We start from the raw sequence: 14,338 nt of genomic DNA, 5'->3' as shown, positions 1-14,338 counted from the left end.
CGCCAAGGAATAACTATTTAGTTCGTTTTATTGTTATCATTTATTTTTGTAAGACTTCCGCTATGTAATAATGATACTTGTGAGATTTAACTCTATACACTTTGTCATTATATCTGATGTTCTTCTTTGACGTACATATGAGACGCACCCGACTTTATCCCTTAAATCCGGGTGTGACAGAAGTGGTATCAGAGGAAATATTGACTGTAGGACGAAACCTAGATAGAACTGGACAAAACCCTTACCTACTTACCTTACTCTGATTCTTTCTATACTTTACTTGATCCTGTCTCACCTTCTACTGTTCTACTCTGATTACTATTACCTGTTCCACTCTAAGACAAGGAGGATTTCACACTTTGGAATCCTACATTTATGACCCTCTAAAGAGATAGGAGACCTAAGACAAAATTAAAATTATTTTCTCTACTTGAAGTAATTGGATGGTTGTTCTGATGAAAAATGCTTGATTTCTTTGATTGATTGAAATAGTATAGCAGAGCATTCTAGCATGTACCACCATAAGGTAATTAGAATGAGTAGATGACACACTAATCTACTTAGCTAATAAAACACCCAAAAGATTCTGCCTCACAATTACTCGTCTATTCTACAATTCTATCTTACCATGTATTTCTAACCCAAATGGTCAATACCAGGAAGGGAGACGGAATCGATCTAAACCTGCCAACCCCCACAACTGGAGAATTATTAGACAACAGCAAGCAGAGATGAATCCTCCAAATCCTCCACCGACCAGGACTGGTCAAGTGGTTGCAGCCCAGATGCAGATGCTGCAACAAATGGCCAATACTATGAAGGATATGCAAGCGTAGATGCGGCAGGAACGCCAAGAGATGCGCCAGGAAAGGCAAGACATGAGGGAGAAAATGCGACAAGAGATAATAGTGCGACAGCAGCAAGCACCAATGCCTCCACCACCACCACCAGTTCCACCCCGGGACAAGCACCGGGAGTTCATGAACCACAAGCCACATACCTTCGCCAGCTCTCCAGATCCTCTGCACGCCGATAATTTGTTAAAGTCAGTAGAGAATATGTTAAATATTGCTCAATGCTCTGACCGGGAGATGGTGCTCTATGCTTCTGGTCGTCTTACTGTACCCGCTGCTGATTTGTGGGATTCTTATACTGCTGCCCATGATGCTGTTGATACTATCACTTGGGCAGAATTCACCACACAGTTTAGAAATTATCACATTCCTACTGGACTGATGAAGATTAAGAAAAAGGAATTTTTGTCTCTGAAACAAGACAATATGTCAGTCAGCGAATATCGAGACAAATTTATTCAACTATCAAGATATGCTCCAGATGAAGTGGCTGATGATGAGAGAAAGCAAGAGCACTTCATAAAGGGACTTAATAGACCACTATAGTATGCACTGGTTGCTCACACCTTTCCATCATTTTAGATACTCTTAGACAAAGCTCTAGCTATTGAGCACAAGCGTGTTCAACTGGGAGAAATGAAGAGGAAGGCCATTACACAGGGGCAGGGTAGCAGCAGTATTCGTCCTCGCTATGTTCCGCCCCAGGGTACACCAGCTCGTCCTGGAGGAGGACCGCGTCCAGCTCAGGAGACTCCACAGACACCCCACACTCGTCAGGTTGCCCCCACTGGCACCCCGGCGAGGCCCGCAGACAGAGAACAGGCCCCACATGCTTCAAGTGTAGTCAGGTTGGGCACTATGCAAACGCTTGTCCGATGGGGAATTCCAACACACCAGCTCAGAACAAGCAACAGACTCCAACCTCTGACAAGGGATTCAGCATTGCTAGGGTCAACCAAGTCAGTGCTGAGGCTACTGCTAATGGAGCTGACATCGCTATCGGTATGTTTTACATTAATTCAATTCCAGCAGTCATATTATTTGATTCTGGAGCTACGCATTCATTTATTTCTGCTAGCTATGCCACCACAAATAAGTTACCACTTCAAACTATGAAAAAACCACTGATAGTAATTACCCCTAAAGGGCCCGTTGAAGCAAATTACATGACACACAGATTAACACTGACAATTATGGGAAGGGAATTCTGGTCTACACCTATAGTATTAGAAGAAAGCAGCATAGACCTGATACTCGGGATATCCTGGTTATGGAAAGGGGACCGTAGAACTCACCAGTTCTAAAGGAAAAAGATTTGAAGTTGAGATTACCATAACCGCCTCTATCAGACCCGCCATATATTTAATAGATGGAAAATTTGTGGGAAGAAACATCTGTGTGGTTAGAGACTTTCCAGATGTCTTTCCAGAGGAATTACCCAGGATGCCACCGAATAGGGAAGTTGAATTCGTTATTGATCTCTTACCTAGAACCGCTCCTATTTCAAAAAGGCCATATAAGATGTCAGTGGAAGAATTAAAAGAACTTAGGAAACAATTAACGGAGTTGCAAGAAGCAGGGTACATTCGTCCGAGTTCCTCACCTTGGGGAGCACCGGTACTGTTTGTACAGAAAAAGTATGGTTCGCAAAGGATGTGTGTAGACTATAGATCACTTAATGATGTGACAATCAAGAACAATTACCCTTTACCTCGTATTGAAGATTTATTTGATCGGATGAGAGGAGCTAGGGTGTTCTCTAAGATTGACCTCAGGTCGGGTTATCACCAAATGAAGATTAGGCCATCTGATATTCCCAAGACAGCTTTCTCTACCCGATATGGTCTATATGAGTTCACAGTCATGTCGTTTGGCTTAACTAATGCACCAGCCTACTTCATGAATCTGATGAACATGGTGTTCATGGAGTATCTTATAGATTTGTCGTGGTATTCATCAATGACATTCTTATTATTACAAGAATGATAATGATCATGACGAACATTTGCGGATGGTGCTACAAAAGCTACGTGATAATCAGCTCTATGCCAAATTTAGCAAGTGTGAGTTCTGGCTTGATGAAGTACCATTCCTTGGGCATATCATCTCCAAAGGAAGAATCTGAATGGATCCAGCTAAAGTAAAAGAGATAGTGGGTTGGAAGATACAAAAGACAGTCACTGAGGTTCGGAGTTTCCTGGGACTCGCAGGTTATTACCGGCGACTTATTGAAGGATTTTCTAAGATAGCCAAGCCTATGACCTCATTGTTAGAGAAGGGAAAGGAGTTTAATTGGACCTGGGAATGTCAAGAGAGTTTCAATCAATTAAGGTTTAAGTTGATGTCACCCCCAGTGTTTATTATGCCAGACCTACAGAAGGGATTTGACATATATTGTGATGTGTGCCGCCAGGGCTTGGGATGTGTGCTTATGAAAGAAGGACATGTCATCGCCTACACATCTCGCCAGTTGCGGAAACATGAGTTTAACTACCCCACTCAACACTTAGAACTGGCAGCCGTAGTGCATGCTCTCAAGATATGGAGGCATTATATTATGGGGACTAAATACCAAGTCTACACTGATCACAAGAGCTCAAAGTATATCTTCACTCAGAAGGATCTCAACCTTAGGCAACGCTATTGGTTGAAGCTCATCAAGGACTATGACTTGGAAATTCACTATCATCCGGGCAAGACGAATCTGGTTGCGGATGCCTTGAGTCGGAAGGACCATGTTCATGCAGCCATTGTAGCCCAGTTACCTGATGAGTTAGCAGAAGACTTTGAGAAGCTCAATCTGGGGATAGTTGCTCATACTAAAGGAATTAACATAGAAGTGGAACCTACCATAGAACAAGAAATACGAAAGGGTCAGATCGGTGATGTCAAAATTTAAGAGATCAAAGATCTGATAACTGAAGGTAGAGGCCCAGACTTCACGGAGGATGAGCAGTGCACGATATGGTTCAAGAACCGGATTTGTGTTCCTAAGATCGACGGTCTTCGTGAAACCATATTGAAAGAAGTGCATGACTCAGCTCACTCCATCCATCCGGGCAGTACCAAGATGTACCAGGATTTGAAGCAGAAGTATTGATGATATGGACTAAAAAGGGATGTTGCTGCACATGTGGCGGAATGTGATGTTTGCCAGAGGGTAAAAGCCGAGCATCAGAGACCTGTTGGATTACTTCACCCGCTTAAGATACCCGAGTGGAAGTGGAAATTGGCATGGACTTCATTGTTGGTCTACCCTACACTTCTGCAAGGTATGACTCTATTTGGGTGATTGTGCACAGACTAACAAAAGTGGCTCACTTCATTACTGTGAGGACTAATTACACGGGAGCCAAGCTAACAGAGTTGTATATGGCTCGGATAGTTTGTCTAAATGGAGTGCCTAAGAAGATCGTGTCAGACCGGGGATCACAATTTACTTCTCGGTTTTGGCAGAAGTTGCACGAGTGCTTGGACACAATTAAATTTCAGTTCGGCTTATCATCCACAAACTGATGGGCAGACCGAGAGGACCAACCAAGTATTAGAAGATATGTTAAGAGCTTGTGCTCTTCAACATGGTGGCAATTGGGATAAGAGTTTGCCCTATGCGGAGTTCTCTTACAATAATAGCTACCAGGCCAGTTTGAAGATGTCCGCGTTTGAGGCTTTATATGGCAGAAAATGCAGGACTCCTTTATATTGGAATCAAACTGGTGAAAGGCAGTTCTTTGGGCCAAAAATTATACAAGAGGCAGAAGAACAAGTACGCTTGATACGGGAGAACTTGAGAACTGCGCAGTCAAGACAGAAAAGCTATGTTGATACCCAAAGAAGACTATTAGAGTTTAAGGAGAATGATCACGTGTATCTAAAAGGTGTCACCGATCCGAGGTATGAGGAGATTTAAAGTCAAAGGGAAGTTATCCCCTCGCTTTATTGGGTCTGTCTTGATCCTAAAGCGAGTGGGAGAAGTTGCCTACCAACTGGAATTACCCGACCATCTTGCTGATGTACATGAAGTATTCCATGTGTCCCAACTGAAGAAGTGCCTCAGGGTACACGAGGAGCAGCTACCTATGGAGGATCTTAGTGTTCAAGATGATCTGACTTATACGGAGTATCCTATCAAGATCCTTGATACTTTGACACGTGTCACGAGGAGTAAGGTGATCAAAATGTGCAAAGTGCAATGGATTCATCACAGTGAGGATGAAGCTACTTGAGAAAAAGAAGAAGAGCTACGAGTAGACTTTCCCCACATCTTCCCTAGTTCTTCGTAATCTCGAGGACGAGATTCTTTTTAAGGGGGTAGGATTTGTAATACCCAACTTTGGAAACTAAAGAGAGGAATAAAAATTTATGCCATCTCATTCATAAGAATTATTAGGAGACATGTTTAAAATAAATAATATCTCAATAAAATGTGCATCATGCTGGAGTTTTGTTGCTTGTGCATATAATAATAATAGCAACACTATTAATCAAAATATAATAATAAGGAAATTGAATTGAAGCCTAAATGGAGCTTAGGGTTTGAAAATGGAAATGGGAAAAAGGAGAGAAAAGAAAAGGAGAAAGGGTATAAAATATAAAGAAAATATATATAAATATATCTCCAAAACTGGTACTTTTAATTGTGCAATATACTCAGTGAGCAATCTGCAAATCAAGTTTGAAATCCAAATACTAGAATTTGAATATATAGAAAGGAATTTGAAATAGAATAAAAAAAGAAATGAAATTGTGCACTTGGGTCGGCTGCCACCATTCTGACCCAAATGGACATCTCGGTCATGCGCCTCCGCGTTGCGCTGACATGCAGCCCCCACTGGCCATCCAAACTCCCTTCCTCCGCACGCGTTGTCACCCTGACGGGCGGGGCCCACTTTGAAAGGGAATTAGGCTTACACCTAGTTCCTATATAATTTTGGTGGTTAAATTGCCCAACACAAATCTTTGGACTAACTAGTTTACCCAAGTGTATAGATTATACAGGTGTAAAAGGTTCACACTCAGCCAATAAAAAGACCAAGTTTTTTGGATTCAACAAAGGAGCAAAGGGGCAACCGAAGGCACCCCTGGTCTGGCGCACCGGACTGTCCGGTGTGCCACCGGACATGTCCGGTGCACCAGGGGGACTCAGACTCAAACTCGCCACCTTCGGGAATTTCCAGAGGCGACTCGGCTATAATTCACCGGACTGTCCGGTGTACACCGGACAGTGTCCGGTGCGCCAAGGGAGGTCAGCCTCAGGAACTCGCCAGCTTCGGGAAACTCCAACGGATAGTCCACTATAATTCACCGGACTGTCTGGTGTACACCGGACTGTCCGGTGTGACTCCGGAGCAACGGCTATCTCGGCACCAACGGCTACCTGCTGCGCAATAAATGCGCGCGCAGCGCGCGCAGATGGCAGGCGCGCCCATGCTGGCACACCGGACAGCAAACAGTACCTGTCCGGTGTGCACCGGACACCCAGGCGGGCCCTCAAGTCAGAAGCTCCAACGGTCAGAATCCAACGGCAGTGATGACGTGGCAGGGGGCACCGGACTGTCCGGTGTGCACCGGACTGTCCGGTGCGCCATCGAACAGACAGCCTCCACCAACGGTCATGTTTGGTGGTTGGGGCTATAAATACCCCAACCACCCCACCATTCATTGCATCCAAGTTTTCCCACTTCTCAACCACTTACAAGAGCTAGGCATTCAATTCTAGACACATACAAAGAGATCAAATCCTCTCCAATTCCACACAAGGCTTTAGTGATTAGCGAGAGAGATTTGTCGTGTTCTTTTGAGCTCTTGCGCTTGGATTGCTTCTTTTCTTTCTCACTTGTTCTTGTGATCAAAACTCCATTGTAATCAAGGCAAGAGGCACCAATTGTGTGGTGGCCCTTGCGGGGAAGTTTTGTTCCCGGCTTTGATTTGAGAAGAGAAGCTCACTCGGTCCGAGGGACCGTTTGAGAGAGGGAAGGGTTGAAAGAGACCCGGCCTTTGTGGCCTCCTCAACGGGGAGTAGGTTTGAAAGAACCGAACCTCGGTAAAACAAATCCGCGTGTCACACACTTCATTACTCACTTGTGATTTGTTTTGCGCCCTCTCTCGCGGACTCGTTTATATTTCTAACGCTAACCCGGCTTGTAGTTGTGTTTATATTTGTAAATTTCAGTTTCGCCCTATTCACCCCCCCTCTAGGCGACTATCACACTTGGCAGTCACTCCCTCGCGCTTGCTCCTCACCTCCTCTCACTGGTTCGCGAGACCCGCCTTGTAGGCCCTGTGTATCTTACTCTCGGGGGTCTCGGCGCGGGTGGTTGACCAACGGATTTCCATGATGCTCAGCTCACGGGGGATGTGGGGAGGATGGTTGGTCTGGTATAAAGTGAAGCTCTGCGCGGCCACCTTGACTTTCGTAACCCTGGACCAGCACACCCATAGCCACCTCTGCCGCCGTGTGATCTGCCTGTGCGCCACCGCGGCCCATATTCAATTCTGTCACCGCTGAAGCCCATAAATCGTGTCGGGGAGCTCCGTCGTAGTACTGGGAGTCCACACGTGAGATCCTCGTGCGGGTTCGACCACTAGCGCGACTTCGAATTGCTCACCGGACTTCATCCTCCGCCGCCGCCCGTGACCAGTGAACGTCGCGGCGTAATCCACGGTAATTTCGCTTCTAGCATGTTCGCATCGACCCCAGGGTTGGGTAGCCGCAGTAGGACGAGAGATTCGGGCCCTCGGGGCGTGGCCATGGGTCTCGCCGGCGTTGCGCCACCACTGCTGCGGGCGGCGCCGCCGTCTGATCGGTGGATCGGGCGGTGATCGGTTGCTGTCCGTCGATGTGCACCCGAACGGCTAGGATTAGCGGCAAGTAAACCGTTTCGGTGCATTAAATCGTGGCCGTTAGATTGGATCGGTGGGTTCAGATGAGAATTTGGTGTAGTCGGATCTCGGTCATGGATCTTGGATCCAGTGGCTATTGGCTCGTGTCGTTTCAGCCTTGTGACAAATCTAATCTGAACCGTAGAAAGTTAATCGGCGACCAAGACTTGAGGATACCCCTTCGCCGAGTCTGTTTTGTAAAAGAGTCCCTGGGTTTATTAGCAATTAACCCGCTGTCCACCACAGGTTAAGTCTGAGTCTGGTAGACTTTTGCAAGTTAAACCTCGAGCTTCTTAGTAATTGGCGCGCAGTCCAGTGAATTGGTAAATCAGAGAAAGAGATTTAGAAATTGATTTTTGAGTATAAAAATAATTGCATAACTTATATAAATCATAGAAAATTCATATTTAATCCTTTTTTATCCATTCCAGTGGCATTAATTATGTTTTAATATTGTTTATCACCTAATAACTCTGTTTAGTCATGAAACATAGATTAAAATTGTTCACTTGATTTAATCTATACCAATCACGTAATAACTTCATAAAATCATAACACGATAATCGTAGTTCCGAATTTAGTGATTCTTGTTCCAACGATCTGGTTACAATGCGTAGAATATTATCATGCGTTTTGTTCTGTTGTTTGGTGTGATGTTAATTTCCGCTATCATGTGCCTGTTTGTATTGTTGTGAGTAGACGAGCAAGCCACAGAGACTCCCGGTGTTCAGCAGGTGGATACTGCTGAGCAGGATCTCGTTGAAGGCAAGTTGTGCCCTTGATCACTTCTTTTTACCCAATAATGTCTTTTAATGGGACCCAATAGGTTACCCTAGTTTGGCTATCTTTATACCTTGTTTACCACTGAATTTTTGGGTAATACCTGCTATTGCTTTATGTGGTTTTGGGTATGAAGATACACATTATTAATGATCATACTATTATTATCAGTTTGTTATTTACTGTTCGTGATAAGATCATAATGTTAATTGGAACATGTAGAACCACCCGGGAAAACAGTGCTACCACAAGGGTGGTATGGGACGCCCTTAGCTGACTAATTAGGAAAGCTAGTGGATGACTACCTTACCCGAAAGGGGCAAGGGCAGTAGGGGAGTGGTCCGTGTAGGCTGGTCCTTAGGTTGATTTTGCTGCGATGGCGGTCAGGCGAGGGATCCCTGCGTTGGACCTTCCTAGAAACTGTAGCGGGTTTTCTGAAGCTAGTGGAACTTTGTAAAGGCCTCGTAGTGTTACTCTGCCTCGCTTCCTTGGTAGAGGTGTATGGGAAGTCATGATCCCTTGGCAAATGGGTAACATGACTTGTGGGTAAAGATGTGCAACCTATGCAGAGTGTAAAACTGGTATATCAGTCGTGCCCACGGTCATGAGCGGCTTGGACACTCACATGATTAATTTATGGAATTAAATTCAATTTGTCATTTGCATTCACATTGTGGTTTATTATTAATTTGATCTATTTATTATTCTGGTTTGATATTTACTTACATTTAGTAACTGCTAATAAAATTTGATCAACTTATTAAAAGCAGTGCTCAGCTTTAACCCTTATTTGTTGTTCAGCCTTACACTTCACATGAGCTCCCACCTTTGGTGAGTTCATGCACATTATTCACTACAACTTGTTGAGCTATAATCTTTTGTGAGCTCACTCTTGCGATATATAAACCCCCCCACAGGTAAAGAGCAGGTGGTCCAAGATGAGCCATATAATGAGGAGTACGAGTTGATTTAGGTGGTGTCTCCCAGTAAGCTTGATGGCGCCAAGGAATAACTATTTAGTTCATTTTATTTTTATCATTTATTTTTGTAAGACTTCCGCTATGTAATAATGATACTTGTGACATTTATCTCTATACACTTTGTCATTATATGTGATGTTCTTTTTTGGCGCACATATGAGACGCGTCCGGCTTTATCCCTTAAATCCGGGTGTGACAGACCGACCGAGAAGTTTTTCTCAGGTGCGCATGAGTGAGGACAAAGTGTGCACAAAAGACCCGTGTTGGTCTGTGGGGACAATATATGATCCTAGAGAGCTGACAGGAGTAAGTACCGCCGGTCCAGGGATTGGACGGGGTGCTACAAAGAGTTTCCAAAACCCACTCCCAATCTTGATGTTCATGGCAAGATTGAAAAAAAAATCTCTTCAACAACTTCGTATCTCAACTTGCAATCTTTCCAAAACCCACTCCCAATCTTGACGTTGGGAAAATCGACCCAATCACACGAAAATATATGTGCGCGTATCGATCGGCCAATCTAAGGGTGGAAGGACATGAATAAGAATAAGGAGTAAGGTCAAGGTTCCCAATGTAAATGTGTCGGGTGTGATAATTAGGGGTACCCAGATTACAGCCTTAATACACGCTCAGGAAGTTTCTCTGTCCAGGTGTGTCTCCCGAGAACAGGACTCATATCTCTGCCCCGCTCGAGGTCCACGTCGAGCGTCTCTCCCACGAACACCATCTCGCCCGAGCCCTCTCCCGGGGGGTCCTTCAAAGTATTCAGCTCACTCAGGCTCGATCCCGAAACAGACATATGCTCGGGCAGATCTCCGTCTCGCCCGAGCCTCGCACGCCTCAGATCCCCCATCTCCGCCTCGCCCAAGGTTACCTTGCCCTAGGACCGCCACATCCGCCTCGCCCGAGCCCGTCTCAGGTGATAAGGGCAAAGCGCGCCCGAAGGCCAACGGGGGACAACCGCATTCAATGTGCATACCTACCCCACACAGTGCTACAAGTGAACAGCGGCAACAAGACCGCGGTCTTGTCGAAGCCCAACAGCATGATTACGTATCCGCCACTATGCTCGCACGTCGCCTGCCAGACCCTGACGGGACACACGGTACGACAGAAGTGTAGACCGGACTTCGGGTGCGAAATTCTGCCTCGCCCGACGCTGGGATCAACCTCAGGCGCCGTTTTCCGTCTCGCCCGAGCTCGGCCACGACGACCTGCCCCACCGCGAATCCCGCAGGAAGCCACTCTGTCGACTCTAGTGCACGTCAAGGAAGACTCGGTCATGACCTCGGGCAGACTTTCACCCCGCCTGAGTCCGGCTCTGCTATCGGTATCCGTGACAGGGGATGTCCCCAACGTCATCGGGCACAATGAGGCTGACGCACCTCTTAAACAACTTTACCCCATACCAAACCCTGTGTCAACCACTACGGTATGGGCGACCCCTCCCCTGAGGGCTCAGGCGTGTAGCCGACCCCTCGACCTCGGTCTCGGCTCTCAACGGAAACCGGCCGGCAGCGGGTTCAAATTAACAACGAAGTACAATGCCATGTCATCCATAGGACACAAAGGCGCACCCCTCAGTAGCACGACGGCCCCCAGCTGCGATTACATACACCCTCCAGGTGTATAAATAGGGCAGTCTATGACTCTCCCTAGGGCAGGCGAACACTCGGTAGTTTTCTCCTGTCGTTTGGTGTTGGCACTAGCCTCAATCAGTTCCAGGGACTTGGGGACCTCCCCTCTCCCGCTCTACTTGTAACCCCTACTGCAGGCATCTCGGTGCGAGTAATATAAGCTTCATCCTCCCTCTGCTGGAAGTAGGGCCTTACATTGCCCGAACCAAGATAAATCGCTTGTGTCAACTCGCATCACCATCAAGATTCTGGGCACGCGACATCATTTTACTAGTTGGTTAGGACCGCAAAGTCTAAACACCGACAAAATTTATAAGAGAGAAATTAAGTATAAAATTGGTTAGGCTGGTTTGAAAATAGTTCGGGATTCCTGATGTAAAATTGACTTCAATATTTTAGGAGCGAGTTTTGGAAATCGTTGGGGGAACCTAACAAATGTGCTCCTGACTTTTTTAACCACTTTGGAAACTCATTGATTTGTCATTTTTTGAACTATTGGAGATGCTCTTACATAACTTCCAAGTATTGACTACAGAGATTTCAATATTTTTTTCTGTTGAAGATAAAATGCAGAGCATATATGTCAGACTATGAGTGGCATAGAACATGAATAACGGAGACAATTATGATTGAAAGCTTACAATTATTTACCTCAGATCTCCAGCATAATCCTCAGAACGATATGGAGGAGCACAGAAGATAACATATGGAAATTTTGGACCCGGTACGGACCCCTTCAAGGAGGGAATGATACCAATATCAGTCAATTCACTGTGATGATCTGTGGTTGCAGTCTGGCCATAAACCTTGCAACCTGGATATTCCTATAAAGCAAGCTCTTAATTAGACCAGGTTTTACAGTATATGACTCGTTGCAAAATTTACATTTACAATCGGTACTATAGAAGGTATCACGAGGATGACACTCCACAGGTTAGATTGCCAGAATGCTGACTGCTGATGGTACTTTGCAGTACTACAAAGAAATGTTAGCAGAGATGGAAAACAAATGTTTGGTTTTCATTTTTATAGGGAGTGACTTGTAGTTAACTTCATCAAAACAAAATAAATTTCTGCAAAAATCTCCTAGACTCCTACCCTTTAGTTCAATATTTCCGAATATATACTAACAAGTATTATTTTAGTACGCATGTAGTTCACAATTGCACTATTCTTCTTACAACACTTCAGTTTTATCAGGCGACATTCCTTCGTTTCTAACTCAAGGTTGGAAGAGGAAAAATTGAATAATCAATAAAAACAATATACGTGTCCAATCCATGTTGGCAAGTTGTTGACGAGTTGCGCTCGACAGAGGGGCGGAGGTTGATAATCTATATCAGATGCAATGAGTACCAACCTGTTTCCACATCTCAGCGACGATTCGGCCGAGCACGCCAGGCCCAACTATGAGCAGATCGTTGTGCTCGATGCTCTCGGGCGAGAGCGAGCTAACCGCTGCATCACCCGATACTACTGTGATCATGCAACGCGGAAATAACAATTACACCAGAACAGAACTGGAATTGGCCAATCAGGTGAATTACGGAAAAAGCGCCAGCGGGCGGCAGCATTGGGTGGACGGAAGGTTTACCAATGGAGGAGGAGGAATCGGCGGCGGCGGACATCGAGGCGTGGCGGCGCGGGCGGGAGACGCGGACGCTTGGGCTTGAAGTGGGGCCGGGAGCAAAGAGGGCGGAGGCGGCGGCGACAGGTGCGGTAGCGTGGAGATAGGGAAGACACGACTGGTGGACGAGATGGTGGGGATGGAGATGGAACTGGGCAATAATGGGACGCGGTAGAAGTGGTGCTGCTGCCCTGCCCATGCCGATGGCGTGGCGGCGTCTCGTGGACGTTGGAGAAATGGAAAAGCCCAGTGTTGATGACGCCGTTCAATATCTCATATTCTTGCATTGGATAATGTGTGCATTATCCTATAATATCTGGGTGCAGCCAGATATGAGTGTGTTTGCATTGGATAATACACGACTGGTGCATTATCCTATAATCTTAGATCTTGAACAGAATCTGCACAGAATATGAGTGTGTTTGGCTTCTTGAGAGATTTTTTACGCTCGATTTTGAAAATCTCATCAAACCAAACAAAATCTCATCAAACCAAACAGGCCTAAATTTATATCCGCCGCAGATGCAGCAATTTTTTAACGGCTGCAAATAACTTTCTGGACCAAACACCGATAAATGCACCTGTGATATGTAGAGCTTTAATGTCCTCTCTGCGAATTGTCCGTGACGAGGATTTCAAACGAGACCTAGGTCCCACCTTTTAGAAGGGATCTCGTCAGAGATGAATGGTTCTAAAATTGCTTCAGAATCAGACCATCAAAGTATCATAAGATGACGTAGATGTGAAGGAGGTGAAGACTAGATTGGAAAGCTACTGCTAAGGCTAAACGTAAGTCTATTCTAAGAAAAATAAAGTAAATAAGATAAAGTTGGTATATTGGTATTTGACTATTTGGGTTTGATTGTTTGTAGCTTCAGTCGGTTGTAGAGATGGCATTGGGGACCCGATCCTCGATTCCCCGCCGGGAATTCCTTCATTAGGGGATGGGGATGGGAAAGAAACTTCCCCCGCGGGGATATAAACAGGGAAAATTTATCCTTCGACGGATAAATGAGGATGGGGACGGGGAAGCATTTCCCATCCCCGTTCCCCGCGGTCACCTGTTAAACTTGCACGTGACTATGTTTTTGTGTACTAGTTAACGACATAAATAAATAATCTCTACAACTATTAAGACTCTAACGTAGACCACTACCGTGCCCCCGCTCGCGCTTCGCATGCACCAACCTCCCTGCATGCAAGCCGCATGCAAGCGGCACAAGCTGCTCAACCTCCACTGCATGCAAGCCACATGCAAACCACATGTAAGCCACATGCAAGCCGCACAAGCTGCTGCAGAACCTGCATGCAAGCCGAGAAGCTGTTGCATGCAAGCATCGTGTCTCCCTCCACTCATGAAGCGTCGTGGAAATTGAGGGGGCTGGCCTGGTGGCTGGCTGTTGTCCGCCTGTCCCTCTGCTGCAAGCCTGTAGTGCTGCTCAGCTGTTGTCGGCTCGATCGGTTCCCCTACCCGGACAGCGCTAGCCGGCTAGCCCTATGGACTCGAGGCCCGGTTCACAATCTTACTCTTACCCGCTGGTCGCAGCCGCTGGTAGCATCGTACAATCTACAATTTCC

At 45.9% G+C, this 14,338-nt stretch overlaps 1 protein-coding gene across 3 annotated transcripts in view; it reads right to left on the bottom strand.

Moving 5' to 3' along the window:
* LOC100191360 (uncharacterized) overlaps nt 1–13,063 on the bottom strand; it is a 49,357-nt gene extending 36,294 nt beyond the window's left edge. Inside the window, exons 1-3 of one of the 3 annotated variants that reach the window (XM_020541833.1) lie at nt 12,728–13,063; nt 12,494–12,606; nt 11,785–11,957 (exon numbers count right to left, since the gene is read on the bottom strand). In XM_020541833.1, coding sequence (XP_020397422.1) covers nt 11,785–11,957; nt 12,494–12,606; nt 12,728–12,959 — 518 coding nt within the window. In that variant the 5' untranslated portion in view covers nt 12,960–13,063. Of the gene's footprint in view, nt 1–11,784; nt 11,958–12,493; nt 12,610–12,727 lie in introns of all 3 variants that reach the window. The other 2 variants (XM_020541834.3, NM_001136794.1) reach the window with 2 other exon arrangements.
* Between the last annotated feature and the right edge of the window lie 1,275 nt (nt 13,064–14,338).

This window comes from Zea mays, chromosome 8 (genome assembly GCF_902167145.1).
Source record: "Zea mays cultivar B73 chromosome 8, Zm-B73-REFERENCE-NAM-5.0, whole genome shotgun sequence".
NCBI lineage: Eukaryota > Viridiplantae > Streptophyta > Magnoliopsida > Poales > Poaceae > Zea > Zea mays.
The sequence above is the reverse complement of the archived record's forward strand: the minus strand, read 5'-3'. Positions and strand labels throughout refer to the sequence as shown.